At 39.0% G+C, this 27,772-nt stretch overlaps 1 protein-coding gene and 1 pseudogene across 2 annotated transcripts in view; one reads left to right on the top strand and one right to left on the bottom strand.

Annotated features, from left to right (window-relative positions):
• CPE (carboxypeptidase E) overlaps window positions 1-27,772 on the top strand; it is a 118,675-nt gene that overhangs the window by 74,369 nt on the left and 16,534 nt on the right. Inside the window, exons 2-3 of the mRNA XM_003899342.3 lie at window positions 10,010-10,206; window positions 13,265-13,432. Coding sequence (XP_003899391.1) covers window positions 10,010-10,206; window positions 13,265-13,432 — 365 coding nt within the window. The remainder of the gene's footprint in view (window positions 1-10,009; window positions 10,207-13,264; window positions 13,433-27,772) is intronic.
• Window positions 16,152-17,114, bottom strand: LOC101016052 (annotated as a pseudogene). The gene has a single exon (XR_647494.4). The product of XR_647494.4 is annotated as a nucleophosmin pseudogene (transcript).

The raw sequence follows: 27,772 nt of genomic DNA, 5'->3' as shown, positions 1-27,772 counted from the left end.
TGTTGATTTAGTTTTAGGTAGTTAATGCTACTACCTCTTTATCTGAGGGTTAGTAAATTGGTGTTTTCCTCCTTCATTTATCTGTGTCTGCTAGAACTGTTTGACATTCTCCACCCACACAGGTTCTGCTGACATTACTTTTACTCATTGTGTATTTACCTTTGAAAGGATGAGCTATTCATTCATGGGCATAAAGAGCAATGACTGCGGAAATGGACTAGTGTTTTTCCATTAATTTTTGTAATCATGTCTTAGTTCACTATGATGATCTACAGTTTTCTCTTTGTTCCAGAGAACTATCAAAATTGTCACTGACATTTATTGACAACCGTGATTTGTATAGGAGAGTTTTAGAAACTTGAATACCAGTAGTTTGTCAAGCAAGATATAGCTCCTGCTTCTCTAGAATCAGGGGATGTTTAAGCGGTTATCTAGTCCAACCTTCACAGCTTGTCTCTGAGGTATCTTTCTGCTTCTGTGGGAATTAATGACTTCTACGACTGTAGATTTGTCTGGAGTTTTGCAGAACAAACCAAATCCTTCCCCACATAAGAACCTTGGAAAACTTGGAGAACTTTCAATCTTTGGAAACTTGATGCTGCCCCCTAAACTTTTCTTCTCAACCTATGAAATGAACTTTTCATGGAAATTATTTTCCAAAGTAGATATACAAAGCACAATAAAATACATTAATGAGAGAATCAGCTAAATTGATTCACTTGAATCATAGTCGCTGCCACAAGCCAGGTACATTCCTGTTTTCTTTCCGTTGCCTCTAGGGTCACTTCATTTACCTCTGTTTTGTGCTTAACTTCTTAGACAAATTTATCTTCCCAATTTATCTTATTTTATTTGATAAGAATATTAGTGAAAGACAGCAGAATCTTTTAAGAGAGTTATCTAAGATAACTAGAAGCTAATAGTTCTAAAAGATGCTTCAAGGTCCAAAAACCCTCTTCAGTAAATAAATGCGCAAAGGCATTTTGATAAGCATTTGCTGTAGCCAATAACTGTTATAGCACTTTAAAAAATAATTACTGATCTTTTTGGTGATTAATATCTACAGAAAGATTTCAAATCATGAAACTAAATCATTAAAACAATCTCTACCTCGTCTGATTTGTATATTAAAACTTCTCTGTGCTCACTTAACAATGTTCTTAAACAAGTCAAAGGTTTTTATTTTTTCATTTTTTTTTTGAGATGGAGTGTTGCTCTGTTACCCAGGCTGGAGTGGAGTGGCATGATCTCAGCTCACTGCAACCTCTGCCTCCACATTTCAAGCGATTCTCCTGCCTCAGCCTGTCAAGTAGCTGGGATTACAGGCACCCGCCACCACACCTAGCTAATTTTTGTATTTTTAGTAGAGACAGGGTTTCGCTATGTTGGCCAGGCTGGTCTGGAACTCCTGACCTCAGGTGATCCACCTGCTTTGGCCTCCCAAAGTGCTGGGATTACAGGCATGAGCCAACATGCCTGGCCACAAGTCAAAGATTTTTCTGCATCTGAAGGTTTTCATAGGTAGCTTCTTCTTGGATGGTAATAATAAGGTGTTTTGTGATACTAATTTTAAATTATTAATTTTTGTGAATTTTAAATGATGAATTCCTATTAATGGGAATGGAAATTATATTGCCTTTTTATTGTGAAGGTAGTCTTGTAGGGTAGGACTGTAGAGAGAGCAGAAGGAATTTTGAATATCTGATATTATTGCTGACAAATATTTTAGAAAAACTATATAATAGGTTAAAGTAAATTTTCTTCATTGATTTATTATGGCTAATATTTAGGGCAAAGGGTGATATACTCTTGTGAGTCAGTAACTGCTAGGATAACTTATTGAGTCAAAAAAATTTCCCTAGGCCCCTTTTCCTTTCCTTCCCCCTAAGTTGAATTCATAATAATGCAGTGCTTTGGGAAACAATTCTATATTAATACATGCTAAAAAAGCCCCCACAAAATAAAAGCTTCTTTTAATTATCCTAGCATGAAGTGAAACAAAAATAAAAGTAATAGGATAGATGCTAATTTATTCCTTCCTCTCTCTCTCTCTTTCTCTCTCTCTCTTTTTTCCTTCCTTCCTTCCTTCCTTCCTTCCTTCCTTCCTTCCTTCCTTCCTTCCTCCCTCCCTCCCTCCCTCCCTCCCTCCCTCCTTCTCTTCTCTTCTCCTCCTCCTCCTCCTTCTCCTTCTTCTTTTTCTTTTTCTTTTTCTTTCTTTTTTGACGGAGTCTTGCTCTGTTGCCCAGGCTGGAGTGCAGTGGCGCGATCTCGGCTCACTGCATGCTCCGCCTCCCAAGTTCAAGGGATTCTCCTGCCTCAGCCTCCCCAGTAGCTGGGACTACAGGTGCGGACCACTGCGCCCAGCATATTTTTTTTTTTTTTTTTGAGACGGAGTTTCACTCTGTCGCCCAGGCTGGAGTGCAGTGGCGTGATCTCGGCTCACTGCAACCTCCACCTCCCGGGTTTAAGCAATTCTCTGCCTCAGCCTCCCGAGTAGCTGGGATTACAGGCACCCACCACCATGCCTGGCTAATCTTTGTATTTTTAGTAGAGACAGGGTTTCACCATCTTGACCATGCTGGTCTTGAACTCCTGACCTTATGATCCACCCGCCACGGCCTCCCAAAGTACTGGGATTACAGGCGTGAGCCACTGTTCCAGGCTGTAGCTTCATTATATTTCTTATAATGTGTTTCAAAATTCTTCAGATTTCTTAGACCTCAGTTTCCCCTTTTGGAGAATCTTTGGAGAAACCAAAAGCCATCTGTCCCAAATAATTGCTTTCCACATGCAGTGGTGGGCTGGAGTAGGCTTTTACTGGCATATGGGAGCCTTTTTTAATTTTCAGGAAATTTGTGAGCCAAGTTGGTAACTTCAAATTGGCCAGGGTGGGAGTATTTACACCATGGAAATAGGCAATGCTACAAATTAGAGCTGAGTGTGAGACATTTATCAGCACACCACTGTATATGGAGTATTTGTAAAAAGTTTGTAGCTTTCTTTTGTGAAGGCATCAAATACTTTCATTTCAGAAAGTTAAGGCATTGCTGCTAATATTGTAACTCTGACATTATTTTATAAACTTGTGAAGCTTCTGTTCTTTTGCTCACCTCTCTTCAATTAGAATCTTAGTAGGAATATTTTAGATGTCATATGTAAGATAACTTTAAAATTATATTAATAGCAAATGCATAGTTAATATTACAAAATGATTCTGTAATATGTCTCTGCAGAATAATTCTGTAATATAGTCCATCTTTACTGCCCATTAAAAACCAGATGAAATGAGATTTAACTTTTTTTTTTTTTCTTGACACAGAGTCTCGCTCTGTCACCCAGGCTGGAGTGCAGTGGCGCGATCTCGGCTCACTGCAAGCTCCGCCTCCCGGGTTCGCGCCATTCTCCCGCCTCAGCCTCCCGAGTAGCTGGGACTACAGGCGCCCGCCACCTCGCCCAGCTAGTTTTTTTGTATTTTTGTAGTAGAGACGGGGTTTCACTGTGTTAGCCAGGATGGTCTTGATCTCCTGACCTCGTGATCCGCCCGTCTCGGCCTCCCAAAGTGCTGGGATTACAGGGTTGAGCCACCGCGCCCGGCCGAGATTTAACTTTTAAGATATCATGTTGATTTGGTTGTTTTCTAAATTTCACTCTGAAGGAAGGAAGAAGCAAGAGAGAATATAATGCCTCTATACTCTGTCATTTCTTTTGCAACCATTTTTTGTTCCTTTGCCTTTTCTTGGTTTCGTTTTCCCCCTTCTTTCTTTACTTTTTCCTCGTTTCTTTTGTAAAGGAGTAATCTGTTTTTATAACCATACTACCCCTTCGTGTTGTTTACTGGACCCCTGGAGAGTTGCATTTCCTTTAGGAATATGCCCAGCATTTTTAGGCTGCTAAAATGTGCTAAAACATGAGCCAATTAATGATGTTCTTATTGACCAGGTCTAGGAAACTTCTAGGATCCAGTTTCTGCAAGAATGATTTAGGGGCTATAATAGGTTAGAATGTCAAACAAGGGGAAACAATTAGTAGCACTAATGGTTTAACCCCAGGTTTATCACTGAGGGAGGATCATTGATGAAATGGCCCATCTGTTCCAAAGATGTTTCCAACTTGGTTGCATAGCAGTTTGTAAATCAAATTAGTGCAGTGATTGTGAGGCTTATATAGCCATTTGTTTGTCTATTTTTCAAAATCACTGCTTTTGTGTACATTTTATCATGATATCTTTGAAAAATGGGGTTTTACCTGTGGAAATTACACTATCGTTATTCAGCATTATGTTCAGTTTATTACATGTACTAGGAACACATATTATGAAATTGTCACCAGCTCCAAGAATTATGTAATCAGTGAGTTAAATATGTAACTTCCAAATGAATTAGTGGACCTATATTTTGGCAAAAATTTGTTGTTGGAGGAAGAATAGATTCATCCCAGAGTGAGTTTCTTCTCTATTTTCAGGGTAAAAGATGGAGAATTCTGTTACTATAATCAGCTTCTTTCTTAAAATACCCTTAACCTACTTTTTTTCCCTCTAAATAATGATGCTCCACTTCTTACGTAAATTTCACAATTTACAACCCACATTCACATTTGTTATTTCATTTCCCATTGGGTATTTTCCCTCTGCTGTTTCCTTCCTGTAGAAAGGCCATTGAATAATTGGCTCTAAGATTTGAAAGGGGTCTTCAGATTATCTGTTCAATGACTGTGCCTAGTGATCAGCCTGTCTGTTATTTCCAAAAGGAGAAGAAAACATTAGATAGGTAGACAGACTGATCATGGGGTCAAATAACATAGTGAAAGTAAATTTTATTTTCGTAGGAATGGAAGACAATATTATTTTTTACTTTTGTCTGTGTATTTGATCATTTGTTTCATGCTCACCCTACTGACCTGTGGTCTTCTGTTTCAGTGGCTCTCTGGTCACTTTAAGGCGTAAATTCCTTTTACCATTTGGGAACATTGCTAACTTGCCTCCAGCTTCAAATTTCACCCACATGGATATAGTTTCTGGGGTGTAAAAGAGTAACATTTTATTGTTGAGGCAAGAGACTTCTTTAAAGCTGCCTTTTTACTGATTTAGTTATTTCAAATCATATGAATACAAATTGGGGCAAATTAAGAGTTACAAGTCTGGACTTAAAATCATCTGCCTGCTCTGGTTTGGAAATTTATGCAACTATTTCTGCCTTAATTAAAACTGTGGATATTTTTAAAGCTTAGAATTTATTCTTATCTTATTCTGACAACAATGCAAATCCAACCAGGTACATTAATTGTTCTGTGATACAGATGGAAAAAGATAGAAACTCGGCCTAGCCAGGCTAGATTTGGTTTGTGAGTTGATCGTCTTTTAATAATGGCTCGATTGATGATTGTGTGCCATGTGAAGTAACTGGAATCCTGGATGGTTACATGAAATTGTGGGAAAACTAACACAATGGGGAAAAGGTGCTTGCTGAGCCTATGAACTGCAACCTGTGCAAATATGATGATTCCTCAATTGCAACTTCAGGAACTCAGGATTACTGTGTAAAAAGGAAAATGAATTAGTGAAGAAAATAAGATGAATGTAAAAACTACCATCCCCAATGTCCTGAGGGTAGTGCTTCTCCCCGTCTTGTCCGCTCCCCTACCCCGTTGCTAGGAGAAAGATGAGTTAACTCACAGGGACGTGTACATTACCAGCCGGATCCACGTACCTGGCAGCTGCAACGTGTTAAACCTGTAGTTTGTTCTTCCATGTATACACTATAAACAGGAAGGCAAACGTCATCCATTTACACAGAAAAGAAAATTGATGATGAAAAACTCACTGCTTTGCTTAAAAAAAGTCTAAGGTAAAGAATGTGTTGACTCAGAGAGGGCTATTCAAAATCGAAAGTCTTTAATTTTATTGCTATTTCTGTATTAAGGATTCTGAAAGCAAAATTTCTTCAGAATCTGTTGTTTAGACTTTACAACAAAAATAGCCTTGGGGAGCTGCTCGCCTGGAGACGTTTTGTGGTGACCATGGAGATTAATCTTCTTGATGGGAAATCGGCTGTTCACAATACTGCTTCCTTCATTCCCAAAGAAGAGTTTCCATTCCTACCAGGGGATGTTGGCTAGAGCAACGAGCCATTGAGGCCTCCTGATATTCCACCTGGGGTGCAGCCTCCTTGAAGCTGCCTCAAGCCCCCTTCATCAGTTACTCCTTTATTCCCTTCACTGTTCCAGAGGGTTTTCAAGCGTCTGCAGCTGCACCTCTGTCTCAAGGGCCAGGTCTACTGTCAGCCTCGCCGCTGCAAGGATGGGATTGAAAAGCAAGACCATTCATTTACTCATTCGTTCACAAATTTATTGAACTGATATTTAAGCTCAGAATTTATTCTTTCCTCATTCTCACAAGAATGCAAATCCCTACTACGTTCCAGACTCTAGGTGGGGGCACAGGTGACACACTACTGAGCTGAAATAGATCCCATCCCAGGACTAATAGACCTTACAGTCTGGGCGAGAGAGGGGTTAATCAAATAACTACATTGATGAATGTATATTTTCAAACTGAGGTATTAAAAATAACAAACCCAGCCTGGGCAACATGACAAAACCTCATCTCTACAAAACAATTAGTTGGGCATGGTGGTGCACACCCATAGTCCTAGCTACTCCGGAGGCTGATGTGGGAGGATCACCGGAGCCCGGGAGTTCGTGGCTGCAGTGGGCCATGATTGTGCCACTGCACTCTAGCCTGGGTGACAGAGTGAGTCTCTGCCTCAAAAAAAAAAAAAAAAAAAAAAAAAAAAGAAAAGAAAAGAAAAAAGAAAAATAACAAAGGAACTGGACCTAGACTAAAGATACTCCAAGGAAGCCGTATTTAGCCATACTTAGAAGGCTTTGCAGATAAAATGTGTGAATATGTGAAGCAGAGAGCATTATAGGCATGAGTCCCATGGCTGAAAGAAGGATGGCTGAAACACAGGAGGAAAAGGCTGGTGCCTCAGGAGGCGAGAGGCACCACGCCAAACCACGTGGAGGTTCAAGATCTTGTAAAGAATTTTGGTCTTTATCATGAAAGCAAAGGGGAAGTTACTGATGGGTTCTTAGGTGGAGGTGACCTGAGGAGGGTTGTGTTTTAAAAAGAAAGCCTTGGCTTTGGGAGGGAAAAGAGCTGGAGAGAGGCCAGAGGGGTGGGAGGAACATCCCGGTTTGGAACCTCAAAGCAGTTTAGTTACATATCCAACATTCCTTCACCGTTGCCTCACTCCTGAACATTGTCCATTGCATGTCTGAGTCTTCCTCCAGACTCGACATTCCTTCAGTTTAGGAATGCTGACATATTTGCTTTTGGATCCCATGTAGTGTCTGACCCTGGGATTTGCACGTATGTCCAGCAAATGCTGTCTTTAAACAATGCGGCTCTTCCCCATCTCACAAGTCGTGTCAGTTGGCGTAAAGGAACATAGCTCTTCTGTATTCCAGCGATAACATTATATAGTGATCTAATTTATTCCTGAGGAGAGACGGGGTTAGAGATACACTTGCCTTTTCTTTTGCTGTCATCTGTGTCTTGCATTTTATTTCCCTACATTAATATCTTCAATATAATGATCTTTGTTGTCCTGTCTTCATGTCAGCCTAAAGCATTGTTATTGTCATTATTGTTACTACCTCCTCACAAATACATAGATATATTGGGGGAGGTTTTTGCTGAGAGAAATCTGCAGATTTGAAAAGAAACCATGTCACACATTTCTGAGTCTGAAAATCAGGAGTTACAAACATAAATGAGTAAAGCAGCAGTAGGGAATGGTGCAGCCTGTGGCAGAACTAGAGGGAGCATGCTCTATCCCGAACACAAATATACTGTGCTAGCTACACCAGACATCTGGGGGCAAATGTGGCTTAGTAACTATGGGTTTGTTGTTTCTTCTTTAATTGATTAAAAAAAAGATTTAAATACAGAGAATTTATAAAAATTTTCAGTGTAATTAGGGGTTGTGGGCCAAGCTTTATTGAGTGACGTGAAGCTTCAAAGTTGTTTTGGGGAAGGGAGCAGGACCAAAATGTCTCCTTAGTGCAACTTTTTCAAAAAACCTTGTGAAGCCGGCTTCTAATATTCCTCTGGCTACTTGCTCTCTCTCTCTCTAATGGGCTGCTGCAGTTTCTACTGTGCCTCAGTCAAATGAATACATCGCACAAATGAAGGTATAAACTGCGTAAGTTTACAGAAAGGAAGAAGGTTATTACTACCTTTGAAATCAGAAGCCAAGAAAACATCTCTTCTCACACATCCTCATCTCTTCTCTTACTTTCTGGGCAAGTCCCTAGGGGTAATTTTATTAGAGACTCTCCCTCAAAGTAAAAACTGAGGGGGGTATAAATAGCCCTGATCCTGCTCCCACCTGATCCTTAGATTAAGATTAGCGGAAGCTCAGGCTGAGAGGTCACCCTAAGGATGTAGTTTTCTGGGGTGAATAGTCACTTAAATCAGACACTCAGGAATCTCATGCAAAGAATGTTTAGTTAACATATTTCCAGGAGAAAAATGATTCCAACTTCTTATACCAAGAACCAACAGCCTTAGCGATTTTGTAGAAGGGAGAATCCTTTCCATTGCAGAAATTGGGCCTGTGGGATGGATGAAGCAGAAATGAGCACAACAACAGGATTAATTGAGATCACTTTGCTGCTACGTTCTGCAATTTTATTACTCCTCCTAAAATGCAATGGAGAGTCTCTCAAACTGGCAACGGTGACTTTTGTTAGTATTCTGAGCCCTTCAGCAAAATATATCCTCTTTGGGCTGATTTATACCATGAGGATAATAGAAATATATCCCTTACACATTTTAGTGGGCTGTTGTGAAGAGAAAATTAGATTATGTATGGCAAGGAACTTCACAATGACAAGATAATGTGTTGTAATAATAATATTAAAGATAATTATAGGAAACACATAGCACTTGCTATTTGCCAGGCACTGTTCTAAGCATTTACATTCATTGTTTTATTTAGTTCTGATAATAACCTTCTGTTTGGGCTAGAATCTATTGTTATCTCTAATTTTTAGATGGAAAAACAGAGCCACAGAGAACTGAAGTAACTTGCCCAATCCCAGACAGTAAGAATTGGTACTAGGATTTGCACCCATGCAGTCTGGCTCCTCTTAATCACTATGATTTAGGAATAAAAACAAAAAAACAAAAACATAGACTTTTAAGTAAACCAGAAGACTAGCATTTGAATCCTGGCTTCACAGGCCATATAACTATGGAGACAGTCTTCTTAAGCAGTCTGAACTTCAGGTTGTTCATCTGCAAAATGAAGTTGGATAATAATACTTATTTTTAGATGTTTGGTCAGGATTAAATGAGAAAACATGCAAAGCATATTGTTTAATAGGAGGCACATAGTGTATTATTATTATTAGTTATTGTGAGTGAGATGGTATATTAGTCTTGTCAGACTGCCATAGCAAAATATCCACAGACTGGCTGGCTTAAACAACAGAAATTTATTTTCTCACAGTCCTGTAGGCTAGAAGTTCAAGACCAAGGTGGCAGCAGGGTTGGTTTCTGGTGAGGCCTCTCTTCCTGGCTTGCAGGCGGCAGCCTTCTCACTGTGCTCTCATATGGTCTTTCCTCTGTGCAGAGGAGAGAAAGAGGGCTCTGGTGTCTCTTCCTCTTTTTATAAAGATGACAGTCCTATTGGATTAGAGCTCCACCCTTATAACTTAATTTAACCCTAATTACCTCCTTAATACAGTCACATTGGATGTTAGACCTTCAACATATTAATTTTGGGTGAATACAATTCAGTCCATAACAGGTGGGTAGCTGGGAGGAGAGGAATAGAAGGATAGAAGGGGTATTTTAATGTCTAAGGTAGATTTTTTTTTTAAAGGCATCGCTGCTGGAGGAAAAAAACCATCTGATATTCATAATACATCTGTAGGTATACAATGTATTTGGCACTGTATGTCATAGAAAACATCTCCAAACTATCTATTGTTAATCTTTCAGGTGAGCCTGAATTTAAATACATTGGGAATATGCATGGGAATGAGGCTGTTGGACGGGAACTGCTCATTTTCTTGGCACAGTACCTATGCAATGAATACCAGAAGGGGAACGAGACAATTGTCAACCTGATCCACAGTACCCGCATTCATATCATGCCTTCCCTGAACCCAGATGGCTTTGAGAAGGCAGCGTCTCAGGTGAGTGCCAGGCAGCTCAGATCAGGCATGCTTTCTTCATTTTCTGTATGTTTGTACATACATGTGTATCTAAAAATTATGCCCTCGCACAAAGCTTAAAGATGGTGCAGTGGAGGGCATAAGTGATGCATTCCTTATTCAACTCACTGGTAAGAAAACAGCTCAGAATGAAAGGGGTGATGGGCGAATTTTTCCAGTAAAGACTGCAAATCAGAAATTGTGTTAAGAAGTTAATGTTCAAATAGTGTTCTGTTTTATGTTTTTCAATAAATTATTATTACACTTTTGTGACTAGCTAAGTTTTCTTTTAAAAATCTACAAATATGAAAAATACTGCGGTTTGTTGAAGAGTAACGCCATGGGTGTATGTGGGTGAGCTAGTGTCACAGCGCCCTCTACTGAATTTAAGGAAGAAATACTTTTGGCCAGAATAATGTTTTACTGATGTTTACTTGGTTTTTACATATGCTCAGTAAAGCTAAAAAACAAACAAGCGAAAACCCTACCTCTTAACTAAAAATAATTTAATATAGCTTAGCTGTTAGATGAACTGGAAAGTAATACCTTTCTAAGAGAAGATATATGGTGTTTGTTCCTATTTTATTGGACAGGGGTGGGGAACATTATATATGCTGTTTTCTACAGTTTAAAATAATTTTCTTAGTCTATGGGAACATGAGAACACATTCAAGTTAATATTTAGTATGTTTATCTACAGTTAAAAAGATCCAATGACATAGTTTGACATTGTAAGAAACTCAGTGAATTTCTGTAAATAGATATAAAATTGATACGATTGCTAAAGTTTTATGAGAGAAAAATTCTAGTAATATATAAAATTAAATTATTTAAAATTCTAAGGTAATATTCAGAAGTTTTAGACATATAGGTAACAGATTATCATTGCTATTTTCTGTCTTATAGATTTTTATTCCTCACAGTCTAAGATATCTAAGCTTCCATGACTTAAAAAATGTGGAAATATGTCTATATCATGTGATATAATTTAACAGTAAAACAAGAAAATTCACATTATAAAATAAAACAAATATCTTGGAATAATTTTCCAGATTGTACCATTAGATAAATGAAGGGTTTAAACTGGAGAGAAATTCCTCAAACCATAAAGCCCTAGAATTTTGTTCTAAGCTCATATTTTTTCATGAAGACTATAAGAGGGAGACATGTTATTAGTCTATAATGCATGTTAAATTCATTTTAAGCTTCTAATCTTTAGTCATTTATTCTTCTAAATATTTAAAAAATAGGTTGCTGTGATTTACAGAGGCAATGAATATTTTACTTAAATCTAATTATAAAATGATGTGCTTTGAAATAGGTCATTTATAACTAGTGAATATATATTGTGAAATTTGATGATAAATATCTCTTTATTATTATTAACATTTAAAATATTATTCATCGAACATATTTTCAAAATACCTATAACAAATACAGTGATGCATCTCTCAATAATGGGGAAGTGTTCTGAGAAATGCAATGTTAGGTGATTTTGTCGTTTTGTGAACATTCTAGAGTGCACCTACATAAACCTGCATGGTGTAGCCTACTACACACCTAGGCTATGTGATATAGCCCACGGTTCCTAGGCTACAAGTCTGTACAGCATGTTACTGTACTGAATACTGTAGACAACCGCAACATACTAGTAACTATTTGTATATCTAAACATAGAAAAGGTACAGTGAAAATATGGCATAAAAGATAAAAACAGTACCCTTGGATAGGGCTCTTACCATAAATGGAGCTGGAAGTTGCTCTGGGTGAGTCAGTGAGTGAGTGGTGAGTGAATGTGAAGGCCTAGGACACCACTGTACACTACTATAGAATTTATAAACACTGTACACTCAGGCTACACTAAATTTATAAAAAATATTTTTCTTCCTTCAATGATAAATTAAACTTATCTTACTGTAACTTTTTGTTTGTTTGTTTGTTTTGAGATGGAGTCTCACTCTGTCACCAGGTTGGAGTGCAATGGCATGATCTCGGCTCACTGCGCCCTCCGACTCCCTGGTTCAAGCTATTCTCCTGCCTCAGCATTGTATTTTTAGTAGAGACGGGGTTTCACCATGTTGGCCAGGATGGTCTTGATCTCCTGACCTCATGATCCACCCGCCTTGGCCTCCCAAAGTGCTGATATTACAGCCGTGAGCCACCGCGCCTCGTCACCTTACTGTAACTTTTTTACTTTATAAACTTTTAAACTTTAAAAACCTTTTGGACTCTTTGTAATAACACTTAGCTTGAAACACACAATACATTGTAGAGCTGTCCAAAAATCTTTTGTCTTTATATCCTTGTTCTACAAGCTTTTTTTCTATTTTAAAAACTTTTAAGGGTTTCATAGTTTTTCAGCTGTTTTGTTAAAAATGAGACACAGGCTGTGTGCAGTGGTTTCTATCTGTAATACCAGTGCTTTGGGAGGCCCAGAGGAGAGGATTGCTTAAGGCCAGGAGTTTGAGACCATCCTGAGCAACATAGTGAGACCCTGTCTTTAGCAAAAATAAAAAATAAAAACTTAGCCTAGCATGGTTGTGCACACCTGTAGTCCCAGTGCTTTGGGAGGCCAAGGAAGGAGGATTACTTGAACCCAGGAGTTTGAGGTTACAGTTAGCTGTGATTGTGCCACTGCACCCAAGCCTGGGCAACAGAGTGAGACCCTGTCTCTTAGGAAAAAAAAAAAAAAGAAACTAAGACACAAACACGCATATCAGACTAGGCCTACACAGGGTCAGGATCATCAAAATGTCACTAGGCAATAGGAATTTTTCACCTCCATTATAATCTTATGGGATCACTGTTGTATAGTCTGTCAGTCGTGGTAAGAAATGTCATGATGCGGCCCATCACTGTACTTTAAATTTGATATCTTCATGTTTATATAAGTAAAGTAGTAAAAATGCTGATATGGGAGGGCATTATTGAAATAAATAATCTTAATAGTTATTTTAAAGAGCATTGATAGAGACCTTAAATAGAAAGTGACAATAATAATAAGCAACTGATGATTTTTTCTCTTTGACTTTTTTTTCAGCCTGGTGAACTCAAAGACTGGTTTGTGGGTCGAAGCAATGCCCAGGGAATAGATCTGAACCGGAACTTTCCAGACCTGGATAGGATAGTGTACGTGAATGAGAAAGAAGGTGGTCCAAATAATCATCTGTTGAAAAATATGAAGAAAATTGTGGATCAAAACACAAAGGTAGTGACCACGGGATAGTCTTCTTGGGTTCATCTGTAGCCTAAGGAAATATGTTCCAATATCTTCATCATCATGAAGGACAGAGGAGTAACATCACAGCTCGTATGGAGTGGTTAACTGTGGCTTTGAAAGTCAAGGCTGGAAGGGCTGGTGCCATGAGATTAGTCCTGGCCCCTTGAATTGGGCCGTAGGTGGAGAGGAGTTGGAGGTGTAGATATAGGGAGGAACCCAGTTGTAGGTTTCTTAGAAAGTCACCATGGCCTTCTCAGAGACCCTTTATTAGCTCATCTGATCAGCTCCTCCTGCCAAATTTACACTGTTTCTCTTTTTCTCTTTTCCAGAACTTTCTCCTCCCTTGCTTTACAAAACTCTACTTTCTCCTACTCTTCTACTGCCTTTCAAATCACTACTCAGTTTTTTTCCCTGTTTCTTCTACCTGGGCTTAAATGCTGGCCATCTTTGGGGTCTCATCTGATACCTTTATCTGCTTCCCTGGGCTTCCCTCCTTACCTGAACTTTCAGCCTCATCTGTTACACAAGGTCTCCCAGATCCGTGCCTCTAAATCCAGACTTTCCACAGAGCTTTATGTCTCTGTTTTACTAGCTAACTTGGGTTCCTTTAACTGGTGGAACTTGAAACCTCAAGCTCAGGTTGTCCAGAAACAAATATTTTCCCTTGGAACCACTATTCTTTCATTTATCCCAATCATCAAAGCTTTTGAATTTTCCATCTCTGTCACTCCTCACCAGTTACCACCGCTCAGTGGTTTGATCTCTCTGACACCTCTTCCATTTCCCTTCCTCTGCAAACTCATTCCCCTGCCTCAGCTCAGGCCCCCATGGTCTCCTGCTGTGACTGGCTCAGTGGCCTCCTACTCATGTTTCATGTCCAGCCTCTCCCAACTCTATTCTATGTTCTCAAATTCTCAATCTTCCAGAGTGATGTTCACACACAAATTATTGCTCTTTTGCTTAAAAAACCTTACCAGCTCTCCACTGCCCAGAAGATAAAGTGAAAACTCAACGTGATGGTTAAGTATGGAGACTCTAGAGGTAGCCACTCTAGAGGTAAATCATAGCTTCATACTTGTGTGAACTTTGTAAAGTTATTTGACCTCTCTGTGCTTCAGATTCTTCATCTGTAATATGGAAGTGATAATATCTACCTCATAGGATAAGGATTGAATGAGTTAATACACATAAAATACTTGAGACCAGGACCTGGAACTTTTATTAACATTTCAGTGTAATTTTTTGGTACTCTCTGTTATGTAGCTCAGGGCTAGGTGGACACATTTACATATGCACTCAACATTTGGTGCATCTTTGAACCAATATTGTTGTCAATTACTTGGAGGAGAAATTGAGCCCATCTTGGAGGAAAGGTGAAGAACTGCTGTCAGCAGCCCTCTGTTCGTTCTCGATTGTTCTGGGTATTTCTTCTCTCATGTGTCCACGACATCTAGTGTCTTTCCTAAGTGAGAGCTCACAAAGTACAATTTCTCCACTTTATTCTAGTTACTGGGTCATTCCAGTGCCTGTTGGTCCCTGGAAGCTGCCAGCTGGTTTATTCCTTAACCTGGCTTTGATACCCTATAGACTTCACTCATACCAACTCCTTTGTGCTCCTAAACATACCATTTTCTAACAATTTTATGTCTTCAGATGAGTTGCTGCTCCAACTATCTAGAATTGTCTTCTCTTTCCTTCCATGCCAATCCCTCTGTGAAGTCATCCTCTACTCTTCAAGACAGATTCCTTTTTTTATATGTTCTTTATCTATACTTCCAGTATGGGCTTATTGTTACATCCAGCTTTATATATGTTATTAGCTTATACAGCTGTTTTCTCCTTTGATTCTAGAATTTGATCACTTGATTGTAAGAATTATGATTAATATTTGATTATGACACACAGTAGGCTAGGACCTGTTGTGAATAAACACAAAACCAGCTCAGCAAACAAATCATAATATCTGAAAAAGAGGGCCACTGCAAGTAAGCAGCCAGGGATCCAGACAAATGTTCATCATGGGATTGGGATGATGGATAAAGGATCCAGGAGACAGGGAGTCTTAGATTATTGGTCTAAACTTTTAAAAACTCCCCAGTCTATATATAGAATTCATTCCAGAAACATGGGCTGAGCCTACAGGTGGGGGCTGGCCTTCTTAGTGGTGGCAAATTCATATAGGTCTGCAGCAACCTCAATTCTTGCCTCCTCAGAAGAATTCGACCAAGAACCATAAGGCAGAGTGAAAGACTAAAGCAAGTTTTAGAGCAGGAGTGAAAGTTTACTAAAAAGTTAACAGCATGAATGAAAGGAGGTAAAGTACACTTGGAAGAGGGCCAAGCAAGGCAACTTGAGAGATCAAGTGCACTGTTCTGTTTGTTTGTTTTTTTGCTTTATTAAAATACTGAGTTTTGTTTCACATGTATATTTTTGTCTCCCCACCATTTCCATGTCTGACCACCGCTACTACTATGTCCTATCATAACATTCCATACATACTTAAAACCAAGCAAAGGGTGGAGTTCCATCTTTAAAAACTAAACAGGCATTTTGGACAACACATTCTTGGCAATGGAACCTGGACAACATTTATCAAACATGGTAGGGAAAGTTCTCATTCTGCATTATAAAAAGGACAGCCAGATATCAACTGTTACAGAAATGAAATAAGACAGAAAATTTTTGACAGATTGTTTAAACTATTTTCTTAAAGAGACTTCCTCCACTGCCAGAGATCTTGAATAGCCTCTTGGTCAGTCATCCAAAAGCAATTCTTCACATAGTTGATGAACTTGGCTTCTACTTTGGGAAGACAACCACCTTTTTCTATACTTGCTTGCATTTTTGCTTTAATGTCTTCTAAGAACTAGGTCCTTTTGGTGTTTTAGGAGTCTTTTCCTGATTTTTGAAGGATTCTTGTCCTTTTGATCTTGATGTTGATGATGGTTTTGAGTCTTTTCCATTCTGATTTGACTTTTGTGCATTTTTGGCTGGAGTATCTTGTATAGATTTCTTCACTGGTGCTTTTTCTTCAGCTTCCTCATCATCAAAATCATCATCATCATCATCATCATCTTCATCATCATCATCTTCTTCATCAGCAGCAAGTTTTGCTTTTTTCTGTGAAACCTTGCTACCACCTCCAAGGGCAGACCGCTTTCCAGATATACTTAAGAGTTTGATGTCCTCCTCCTCTTCATCTTCTGACTCCGCATCTTCCTCCACAGCTACTAAGTGCTGTCCACTAATATGCACTGGCTCTGAACCACACTTCAACCTTAAGACCACTGGTGGTGTTATTTCAAAGCCCCCAAGGGAAACCGTTGGCTGTACAGACATTTTCAAAGTTGCCAGTGTTACTTTAATTGGACTGCCTTCGTAATTCATTGCCTCTGCTTCAACAATGTGCAATTCATCCTTTGCACCAGCCCCTAAACTGATGATTCTGAAAGATAACTGGTGCTCATTTTCATCATTGTCCACCTTAAAGTGATCATCTTTGTTGGCCTTTAGTTCACAACCGAAAAGATAGTTCTGGGGCCTCAGGGGGCTCATGTCCATGTCCATCGAATCTTCTATCAGGTGGCAACACGCACTTAGGTGGGAGAGAAGGCGGATGGAGATAAACGAATGCTGCTCCAGAGAACAGCCGCGCAGGACGGAATCACACCAGGGCTCAAGTGCACTGTTTGACCTTTGACTTCGGGTTTTATACATTGGCATGCTTCCAAGGGAGCAGGGGGTTGTATCTCTTTCTCCCTGATTCTCCTCTTAGGCTGGGCTGTCCACATGCACGGTGGCCTCCCGGCACTTGGTAGGCACTATATTCACAGTGTGATTACTGAAGTTGTATGCATGCCCACTTGAGTTGTTCTTCCCTTACCAGTTGAGTGTTCCTCCAAAGTCACATACCAGTTAATCCCTGCCATTTTGCCTCTTAATATGCTTGAGCCCACTTGCCCAATTCCTGCCATCTTATCAGGAAGCTGATCACCAGTTTTAGGCTTTTCTGTCTGTTGGGGGACTGCCTTTCCCTGGCACCTGTTGCAATGAATTATTATGTTACAGAGGCAGTTTAACAACCGCCTGACTATCACCTGATGGTTGACTGACATTCCCGGTGGTCAGAGGGCCCTCTCTTGCCCTGCTCATGTCTGACTACCTACCTGCCACAACATTTCCCCCCTCAAGAGTCCAAGTCCTCAATTACTTGGGGAAAATGGATAAACGTCAGTCTTCTGTAACTGCTTCCTGCTGATAGAGGGGGGGTGGTGGTTGTTTTGTGGGTCTTCACTTCCTGTAGCTGTCAGGGTAGGATGGCTCCATGCGTTGGTGAAAACAGTATCCAGCCAGGCCTGAGGGAGACAGGGGTGGGATTTTGCCTCTGTCATGTCTCATTGATGGGAAGTCTAGGGGTCCTTTGTAGAAGGGTGACTCTTGAATACTGACAGGATGGTATCTTTCACTGAGGATCATCTGGAGCTTGATGGCCTGAAGGCAAGAGGAGACAAATCAGTTTATTAGATTTAGAAGAATGTCAAAATGAGATAAGGGGGTGAGGACAACTCCAGAAAATCCCGAGGCTGCCAACATGCTCAGGTAACTGGTGGCTATTGTCATGCCTGCTAAGACTTGAGTGGATGGGCTTACTAGCCAATTCCAATGTATTCCTAGAATTAGAATATTTATCCAGAGTTTTACGTTACCTATTCCTCTTGTTTCTTCTGAGCTGCGGCCAGAGATCACTGGTTGGTTCACAGGAATAAGCAGGATTAGTCTAAATTGCAGATAAAAACTCAAAAACAACTGCTGAGAATATAATCTAATACCATGTTATTAGATTATAATCTGTTATGTTCTTGAAATATAACTTTTCTCTCTCCAGTCCTCATTTTTATTAAAAACAAATCATGATAGGACCAATTTGTTTGCAAAATAAGCTTTGGTCTTATCATACTTGATCTGATTATTTGCATAAAGCACAGCAAGAATAATTATTTGCCATATAAGCTCCTTTTAAAATTGGCTTTGTTGAAACTTCATTCCATAAGGAATCTCAGATAAGACTTCTTAAATGCCTTGAGCCCAGCCATCGGTTTCTGCTGTCAAATACCAGGATGAGTTGGGTAAATTCTTCTCCTCTTGAGGTCCCAAGATAACCCAGGGCTCCTAGGCCTTTCAGAAAGTGACATTCTTTACTCCCCATGGATCAGGAACACTGTACAGGGACTGTGTAGACAAGGTATGAGGCCAGTTTTCCCAAGGGGTTTTTATTGGCTCTATAAGTCAAATTTGATTCCTTAAAGTAGAGCATGCCTTTCCAGTCAAACCCTTGGTAAAATAACCAGTTTCTCCAATTGTGCCCTTTTGCAAAAGAAAACAGATTACTATTGTATTTATGCAAATAACTGTATTGCCAAAAGTTAAGAATACTCACAAATAGTTTCCAAATTCTAGAGAAATCAGGTGGAGAGAAATAGGCTCCAAATTTTGTTTACAGGAGTACTTATTTTTAAAAGCTGTAAATAGCTCAAAAGAAAGTTTTCTTGACTGAAAAACAAAGGATCAGCAATGTTTTAAGCAAAAAGTCACAAAAGGATTATTTTAGTCTTCTTAATTAGTTCAGTCCATGCAGTTAACTCCTGTTCTGCTTGATATTCATGAACACTTCAGCCCTCTATGAGAGTCCTGAAAGTTCTTTCTATATTCTTTAAAGTTATCAGCAACCTACATTCAAGAGTGCCTGTCAGAGTCCTGTAGCTGATTATAAAGGCCACCTTTTAAAGAGGATTAAAACAAGACAACAATTGTCTGTGAATGAGAAAAAGTCTTAGGGCAGCCATAGTCAAAGACACAGATGCCAAGAAAATTTGTTATCTCTGTGGCACATAATTGTGTAGCATAACAATTATAATTATTACTGATAATATATTCTAAGTTATATCAGAATTATAGGAGTTTTGCATAATTTTGGAACACATATAAATAACACATTTATGAAGAGTAGATCAATGCTTTACTAAAACTCTTGTGCTTTTCAATTTATGGAAAAATGGAATAATATTCCTTTAACTTAGCCAATGTGATTATGCACAGATTTTTTTTACAAGATTAATCTTTCACAAACCTTCCACAACTTGCTCAAACCTTCAGTTTTATCCTATCTAACTTAAAAAAATCCTTTAACTCTCTAAACTAGGCCAAAACAATCCACATTTCCATGCCTTCTTATAATCTTTTACTAAAACCACATTCTACTTTCCTTACATGCCTTGCATGTAAAACTTTTCCAGTATTCTCAAGAATATGCTACACTGTTAACTCTTAGCAACTTTTACTTTTTGTGAAAAACCTACTAAGTAAGTGATTCTGACTATGTACTAGGTTTGGAGCTTAGGACACTAGACAGAAATGCAGAAAAGGTTTGACCCTTTCCAGCATCTAGGGGACATGGCTAATTCTGTATGTCCCCAGGCCTTATGTAGCTTTAAAGGCAGCAAGTTGTTCAGTTAAGAGTCAGAGTAGCAGTTTATGAAGCATTTAGTAGGCCTAATAACTTTTAAAACTGTATAACTTTTTAAAAATAAATTCCCTTTCACAAATCTTTTCACAACTCACACAGACTATCTATGACATGCTTGGACTTTCAGATTTGTCCTAAACATCCCTCTTTTTAACAACCAGTCATTTTACTTTAGGACAAGAATTTACTGTACAAGATCCTTTCTCATATAAAACTTCTGTTATTTATAATCTTCCTTACCAAAAATACCTTTTTCTCTTTATAACCTTTGAATTAGATTAAAGTCATTTTCCTTCTGTTAGGAAGTTAAGGTCTGTACTGCATGTTGCTGTGTGAGGATTGTGAAGGAGGAGCAGAGAAGAAGGAGGTTATCTGCATATTGTAGAAGTTATCCCCTGTCAAGAGATTGCTAAGTTAGATTTTTGCTGGGGCTTGTCTGAATAAATGTGGGCTAGTTCTTTATCCTTGAGGTAGGACTGGCTAGGGTGAAGTTATTTAAGATTTAGGTAGCTTTCTAGGAGAAATAGAGTTATTAGAGGAAAAGATGAATTTAGAGGTTGGGTAAATATTAATCAGGCACCCATCTTGGAAGGCATATTTTTGCCCAGAAGAGAGTGAATCTTTTCTTTTGGAGGGAGGAGGTGCCATTTGCCCCCATTACCTGGCAGAATTTGGAGGAGAGTTGCTCACATAAGGAGATTAGCATAGAGTAGGCAGCTCTTAAACCCCAAAGGGAAATTTATAATTTTACTCCTCCAGGAGTTACTCTTGGCTTTATCTTGTCGATGACTTGGAAGCCAGCCAGAGCAGAGAACCCCTTCAGCTCAAGGCCATTAGGTGTTGGGATCTTATCCCAGAACCCTTTGGCCCTCAGGGCATCCAATTTCCAGTAGCTAAGCTTGTGACAGAGGGGGCAAGCTATGCTTGGCTTCTTCTCATTTGTCCCATTGGGGCAGTTTGCCTTTCAGTGGCCTGGCTTCCCACACCAATGGCAGTTACCTGAAGGAGTGTTTTTAGGGCAACCTGGATGGGGGTTGGAGAGCTTATAAAAAGCAGCCAATAGTTGAGCATCCCTCTTGTTTCTACATTTTTCCTTCTCCTTATCTCTATCCTCCTTATTCAGCTCTCAGTTATAAAATACTGAGGAGGCTGATTTGAGGATTTCCTGCACAAAGGCACTGGGTTCCAAGGCTGACTTTTGTATTTTCTCCCAGTTCATTTTTAGGCCAAGCCGTATTACAAAGGAAAAATAGTGTTTGTTTTGTTGTGTTGTGTTTTGTTTTATTTAAAGGTTTGGGGGAGTCACACATTTCCCAGGTTTTGGGAATGCATCTGAGGGGCATATTCCATGGTATAGAGACATGGTTGCCCACCTGCAAAGAGGGAACAGAGGAGAAAAATAGGAAAAAGGAAAACAAAGGCATCCCCTCTTACTTTCCTGTTATCCTGAATAGGCATCTCCCATTTGTCATTAGGGTTCTGGAATGAACCAGTCTTACTATGTACCCATTACCTTGGTTCCATCTCATACAATTACCCACTTGAGAACAGAAGAGATGCTGGAGTAAACAGTCTCCATCATCTTATGGTGACTCTTGTAGCAACAAAATGATTATCCCTTTTTTCAGATTTCCTTCCCATGTTCTTTAAGTAGATAAGAAGCCTGTTTTTCAGCTAACTGCCACAAGGTGGCTGGATTTCCCTCCCTTCGAATATGACCTTGAAACTCTTGATGCATGTTAAGAAGGGCGTGGAAATGATTAGAGAAATGGAGGCAATGGGAGGAAGTGAGATAAAACTCACTGAAAGCCTTCAGATGCTAGTTAAACGGCAATGTTTATTTGCTCTCTTGACATAAAGTAATAACCTCTGGAGGACTTGGGGCTTGAGGTAAGAACTCACAAATGGCAAAGGAAGAATTTTCCCTCCTTTCAAAGGGGCGCTAACTCAAAAAAAGCAAGAAAGTGAGATCCTTAAAGGGCTACAGTGAGGCCCTATGCAGGCAGACAAAGTGCTTCAAAAGCCACTGGAAAACTTAGCCCTGGAGCATAACAGGAACAAAAGGTATATGGTAAGTCATAAGGACTGGGATTCCAATTTGTATCTATCCTGGCAATATGCCACCAGACAGGGGACGAGTTGGAGGTCATCTGAGCTGGTAGGATAAGAACAAGTATAAATCTCAGGGGATATCTGCAAGGGAGCCTATGTCTTTGCTGCTGCACAAATGCAGCAAGAGCCATGGGCACACAAATAACAATGATTGTGTGTTTAAGAAGTTACATGGCATGTGACATGAAAGCAAACAAGAAGCAGACTTGCCCCTGAGGCAGATGGTCTAGCTGGTGCACAAGGCCATTTGAGAATACAAAGGTGAATAGGAGGTGAATAGGTGGAGAAAAAAGGAGAGTAGGTTGTGGTTTTGGGGAAAGAGCCAACTTTAGTTGAAAAACCAGAGGAAACCCCAAACATTGCACAGTAGGCTTTAGTTTTACCACTCTTGTGAGCCTCCTGTCCAGGAGGGCCATTAGTGTCTCAATTCCACTTGATGTGAACTCCAAGTTCCTTCCACCCTTATGAGCCACCCATTAGTGTGAACTGAGTGATCAGCTTGTGGGGAGCAGAGCCACTGTGGCTGAGAAGAATTGTTCTAGGGCTTGGTCAGTAAGCAGGAGGCAAAAAGAGAGAAGGAAACTGCATACAGGGGTTGAACGCCTCCAGCCAAAGGAGGTGAGGTGTAGAGGTCTTTTACCACTGGGAAACATATCCAAGTCATGTGGCACCAAAGTGTGTTACCAGTGATGAATCCATACGGGTTTGCAGCAACCTCAATTCTTGCTTCCTCAGAAGAAAGAATTAAACTGAGAAACATAAGGCAGAGCGAGAGACTGAGGCAGGTTTTAGAGCAGGAGTGAAAGTTTATTAAAAAGCTTTAGAGCAGGAATAAAAGGAAGTAAAGTACACTTGGAAGTGGGCCAAGTGGGCAGCTTGAGAGATCAAGTGCCCTGTTTGACTTTTTGACTTGGGGCTTTATAGGTTGGTATGCTTATGCTTCTGGGGGGGTTGTGTCCCTTTTCCCCTAATTCCTCCGTTGGGTGGGCTGTCTGCATGTGCAGTGGCCTGGCAACACTTGGGAGGGGCGTGTGCACAGTGTGTTTACTGAAGTTGTGCACATGCCCACTTGAGGCGCTCGTCCCTTACCAGTCCAGTGTTCCTAGAGGAAGGTCGTATACCAGTTGAACTCTGCCATTTTGCCTCTCAGTGCACATGCATGAGCCCATTTGCCCAGCTCCTGAGATCTTATTGGGAAGCTGCTGATCACCAGTTTCAGGTTTTTTAATCTGTTGGGAGACTGCCTTTCCCTGGCGCCTGCTGCAACCAATTATTATTTTAGAAAGGCAGTTTAACAACCTCCTGCACATTACCTAATGTTTGCCTGACATTCCTGGTGTTGGGGGAGGGCCCTCTCCTGCCCTGCTCATGTCTGACTAGCTACCTACTGCAACAGTCTGAGACAAAGGCTACCAAAGGCTGAGGACCCTGGCAGAACCTGATAAGTGAGTGACTTAGGCTTTCCTGCTTCTGAGTCATGGATACACATCACTGTCTCAGCCTGAAAATTGTCTTTCATGGGAGAGAGAGAGCCAGAAAGGCAGCAGACTGGGGTAACCCCAGGTGAAAGAGGGCAGTCCTGTGTAATAAACCATGGGGGCTGAGACAGAAATGGAAAACTTCTGGAAGCGGAGGCCCCATATTAGCCTACAAGCTTTCTCCATTGCTTGCATTGACTTGCCTGTGCTGTCTCTGTTAAATCTGAGAAATGAAGACTATCATAGAAAAATGGTGAAATCAACTCATGTTGACAGGATATTTGATTGTCAACTTTGTGCAAGCACCGTTACTTCTAGCCAGCACTACCTTCTCCTTCCCCAGCTGAACCTGAATATTTGCATAATCTCTATATTAGATGTTTTTGTATTTCTGGCTTAGGCAACACTTATTTAAAAGAGGCATGTTCATGGTACTATCTTTTAATAAGAGCTTTTATTTAAAACAAACTCAATGTGACTTCTTTTCATAGAGGTAAATTAAAGAGAAATACATGAAAATTAAGGACTAGTCCCTTTTTGGAACATAAGCAAGGTCAGTTTACACTAAATCTTTAGTAAACTTACTTCATCATCATGGGGTGATATTGCCTGTGTCTGGTTCATCGCCTTTTTACATTTTTGTCCGTAAGTGTGAGACAGTGTTTTGATTCAGCATGGTACAAAAGATATAGTAGGCATTTCATTATTGTTATTATACATTCCTCTACCCTCTTCCCCTTCTCAGCCTAATATCTGTATTTGTATCCCTTACAGAGGTTCTTAAATGTCAAGATACATTCTTCTGTTTGGTGGAACAGGGAATCAGCGCTTACAAATGCAGATTCCTCCTCCTTTATATAGTTGTGAGAAAAAAAAAAAAGAAATTCATATTCCCATGTGAGCTGATCCAGGCCTGGGGTGTGTGTGCTTCAGGATGGGGTGGTGGGAAGGAACTTCATTCTTACAAAGCCCTCTAGATGCTGGAGGTACCTGAGACACGTCCACTTGCTCGAGATCCATGCTCTCCTGGTTCTTCTGAACCTCTCTGAATAAAAGCTCTCTCTTGCTCTCCCAGAATTCTTTCTCTAAGTCGTTTGTCATCTGCTCTTGAGCCCTTCAGCCTGGTCACCTCCAGCGTTATCTGGGCTCAGTACATGAGCCTTGGCCTGAAAGCAGAGTCAATTAAAATATGCCCAGCCATTTATTGTTTACCCTGACTTTAATAGCTAGAGAAGAAAACTGAATAGCGCTTCATCATAATTTAAGAACCAAAGACATCTAATTATAGAGCATCATATTTGAGCTGTATTTATAATCTTTAAATGGAAAGTTTAAAGAAAGGCCACAGTTGTTTCTAGTTTCTATTAAAGGCTCAATTTTAAAGGTACTGCCGAAGTCTTCTCTGTGGCTCAGTTAAATATATAATTATAGTACACAGGGGTCTCAGGATTTAGTCAGCCTAAAAGATTCTGTTAATAGTCAAAGGGAAACTTAGTTGAATTTATCAAATTGTAGAAGTTACTTGCTTGCTTTTGAACATACTGGTAACATGCATATAAGCAATAGTGTATGATGTAAGAACTAGTAATAGGCTAAACCTGATAGCTTCACACAATTTTGTGTATTTAGGACTGTATCTTTCAATTTGTTTCAAGAGCAGTTTCTTTTAAAAGTTTTCTATTGCAAAATTCATTTTTATTACAAAAATTAAAACATACAAATAAGGAGAAAGAAGAATCCATTACCCTACAATCTTCAGTGAGCACCATTAACATTTTGATATGTATTTTTCAATACTATTTTTTATGACTGTATCAACCTATAAATATATGGTGCACACTGTGCAAGCCATTCTGAACACTTGTAGGTGGATAATAAACACAGGAATACAGTCTGCCTTGGCATGGCTTTGCCTCCTAACTCTCAGTAAAACCAACCCTCCCTCCCAAAGAGTATTTTCCTTACCCCCAACAGATGGGCCACGGGTACTCCCAACTTCTTTATTTTTACCACTCATTTCTCTCTATTCGTCCCTAGACTTGGTGAGGTTCCACCTCCTTCCTGAAGTCCTCAATGATTCTCCAAACCACACCTTGTCCCTTCTGAACTTATTGAAATATGAATATCTGTCAATATCTGTCATTGGGTTAAAGAAAATAGAGGGAATGAGAGATGTACAAAGAAGAAGAGGACTGAAAATAAATTTAGTAGTAAAAGAAAAACTTTTGAACAGAATATTATAGAAGAGTGTGCTAAACTCATCTCATTTAATATTAATGTCATCTTAGCAATTGGGTGTAAAAACATAAATTCGCTTAAAACGTATATGCATTATAGAATATTTTGATGTCATCTCCCATATTAGTTATTTTTAGGTTGACTTAAATCAACATATAATAAGAGTGTATTTCAGATTCCTGTGGAAAGAATGCATTGTTGAATAAATGGAATTGAGACAAATCCATCTCATAAATATCAGCATAGATCAAAATAAATTCTAGACACTACAATTTAAGTTTAAAAAGTATGAAACTAGAAAACTTTGGTATATAATGTTTAGAGGGGGATAGAACTTTCTAAATTTCTTGTATAGACTCTAGTACATAGTGGACACTTAATATTTATTGAATGAATGAATGAAATGGAAAAGCAAAGAGATCATAAAGAAAAGATCAATAGGTTTGCCATTATGTGCTTAACATAAATATCTTAATGTTCTGTATTTTAATTACAAAATTTGAAAGGCACATGACACACTTGGAAAATATTTATAGTGTGTAACAGAGAGCTAATTTTTTTTCTAAACAACTGTTGCAAGTCACTAAGAAAAGCTATGCATTTCAATAGAAAAATTAATTAAACCGTACAAATATGTCACGGAAGAATAAATAGAAATAATCACTAAACATAAAAAACTGTTCTAGTTTTATTGGTTAATTAAAATAATGCAAACTTAAAAAATTCTATTTGTCATTAATCAAAGTGACACACTTTAAAACACATAATAATTCCATTGTTTTAAAAAAATTAGAAATGGAAAGTTTATGATACTGTTGCTGGTTATATTCCTGTACCTTACAAGAATGCAGTTTGGAATACATTTTTAAATGTAGACAGTTTTAGCTAATACAAATTTTAATTTAAACATTTTTAGCTAAAAATGTGCTTAACTTGTGGCCAAGTCATTCAGTTTCTAGAGATTTCTCTAAGGAAAGTACAGATTTGCACAAATAGTAGCTACAAAGGTGTCCACAGTATTTTTAATTTTTAAAATATAAATGACCGAGTATCACCACTTGGAGATTACTAGTACTAGTGTAGTGGCTGTGGAGCTGGCCTGGCTGGGCTCGAGTCCAGCCTCTGACACTCCCAGCTGAGTGGCCTCATGCTGTTCCCTAACTTCTCTACATCTCAGTTTATTAATCTCTCAGATGGGGGAAAATGTAGTCCCTGTTTCATAGAGTGAATGGGAGAATTCCATGCCTGACACAGAAAGTGTTTAATAAGTATTAGCTATCATTTTATTGGTATTTAAAAATGTTATATCCAGACATTGGCTACCACTCAGCCATTAAAATATCATTTTAGAAGGGTATTTAATAACATGAAAAGGTGTTCATTATCTGTTGTCAAGCAAAAAAAAGCAGTATATAAAATGGTATATAAATGATCACATTTAAAAATTATATAAATACATTGGGAAAAGAATGAAAAAGAGATCTATACAAATGTTAGTAGTGGGTATCTTTAGGTGGTAAAATGATGGGTAATTTAAATTTTCTTCTTTGTTCTTGTTTGTCTCCTCTACATTTTCTACAATGGTTTTTTTTTTAAGCAAAAATAAGATCTACCAACCAAATGAAAAATAATAAAAACAACCTCCTACTCTAAATCACACTTTTACGCAGTTAAGAGTAGCTTATGTGAAAATAGGATAATTTTAATAGACTAAAGCTGATACACTAAAAACAGCATGAGCCTTATGGTTTCACTGACTGGATGTGAACTCTTAGCTGTGTGAACTTAGATATGCTATTTAACACGCCCAGCTCTCAGATTCCTCCTTGTGAAATGGGTATATCTTTGCATATCCAATGCAAATGTTGAAGTGCAGTAAAATAGTTCATGTGAGAGCTATTCATAAACTGAGCACAGCTATACAAATATGAGATCTTATAACCATCAAACCCTACTGATGTCATTAGATTTTCTGTC

The sequence above is a fragment of the Papio anubis genome, chromosome 3 (genome assembly GCF_008728515.1).
Source record: "Papio anubis isolate 15944 chromosome 3, Panubis1.0, whole genome shotgun sequence".
In the NCBI taxonomy this organism is placed as follows: Eukaryota; Metazoa; Chordata; class Mammalia; order Primates; family Cercopithecidae; genus Papio; species Papio anubis.
This window is presented reverse-complemented; position numbering and strand designations above follow the sequence as displayed.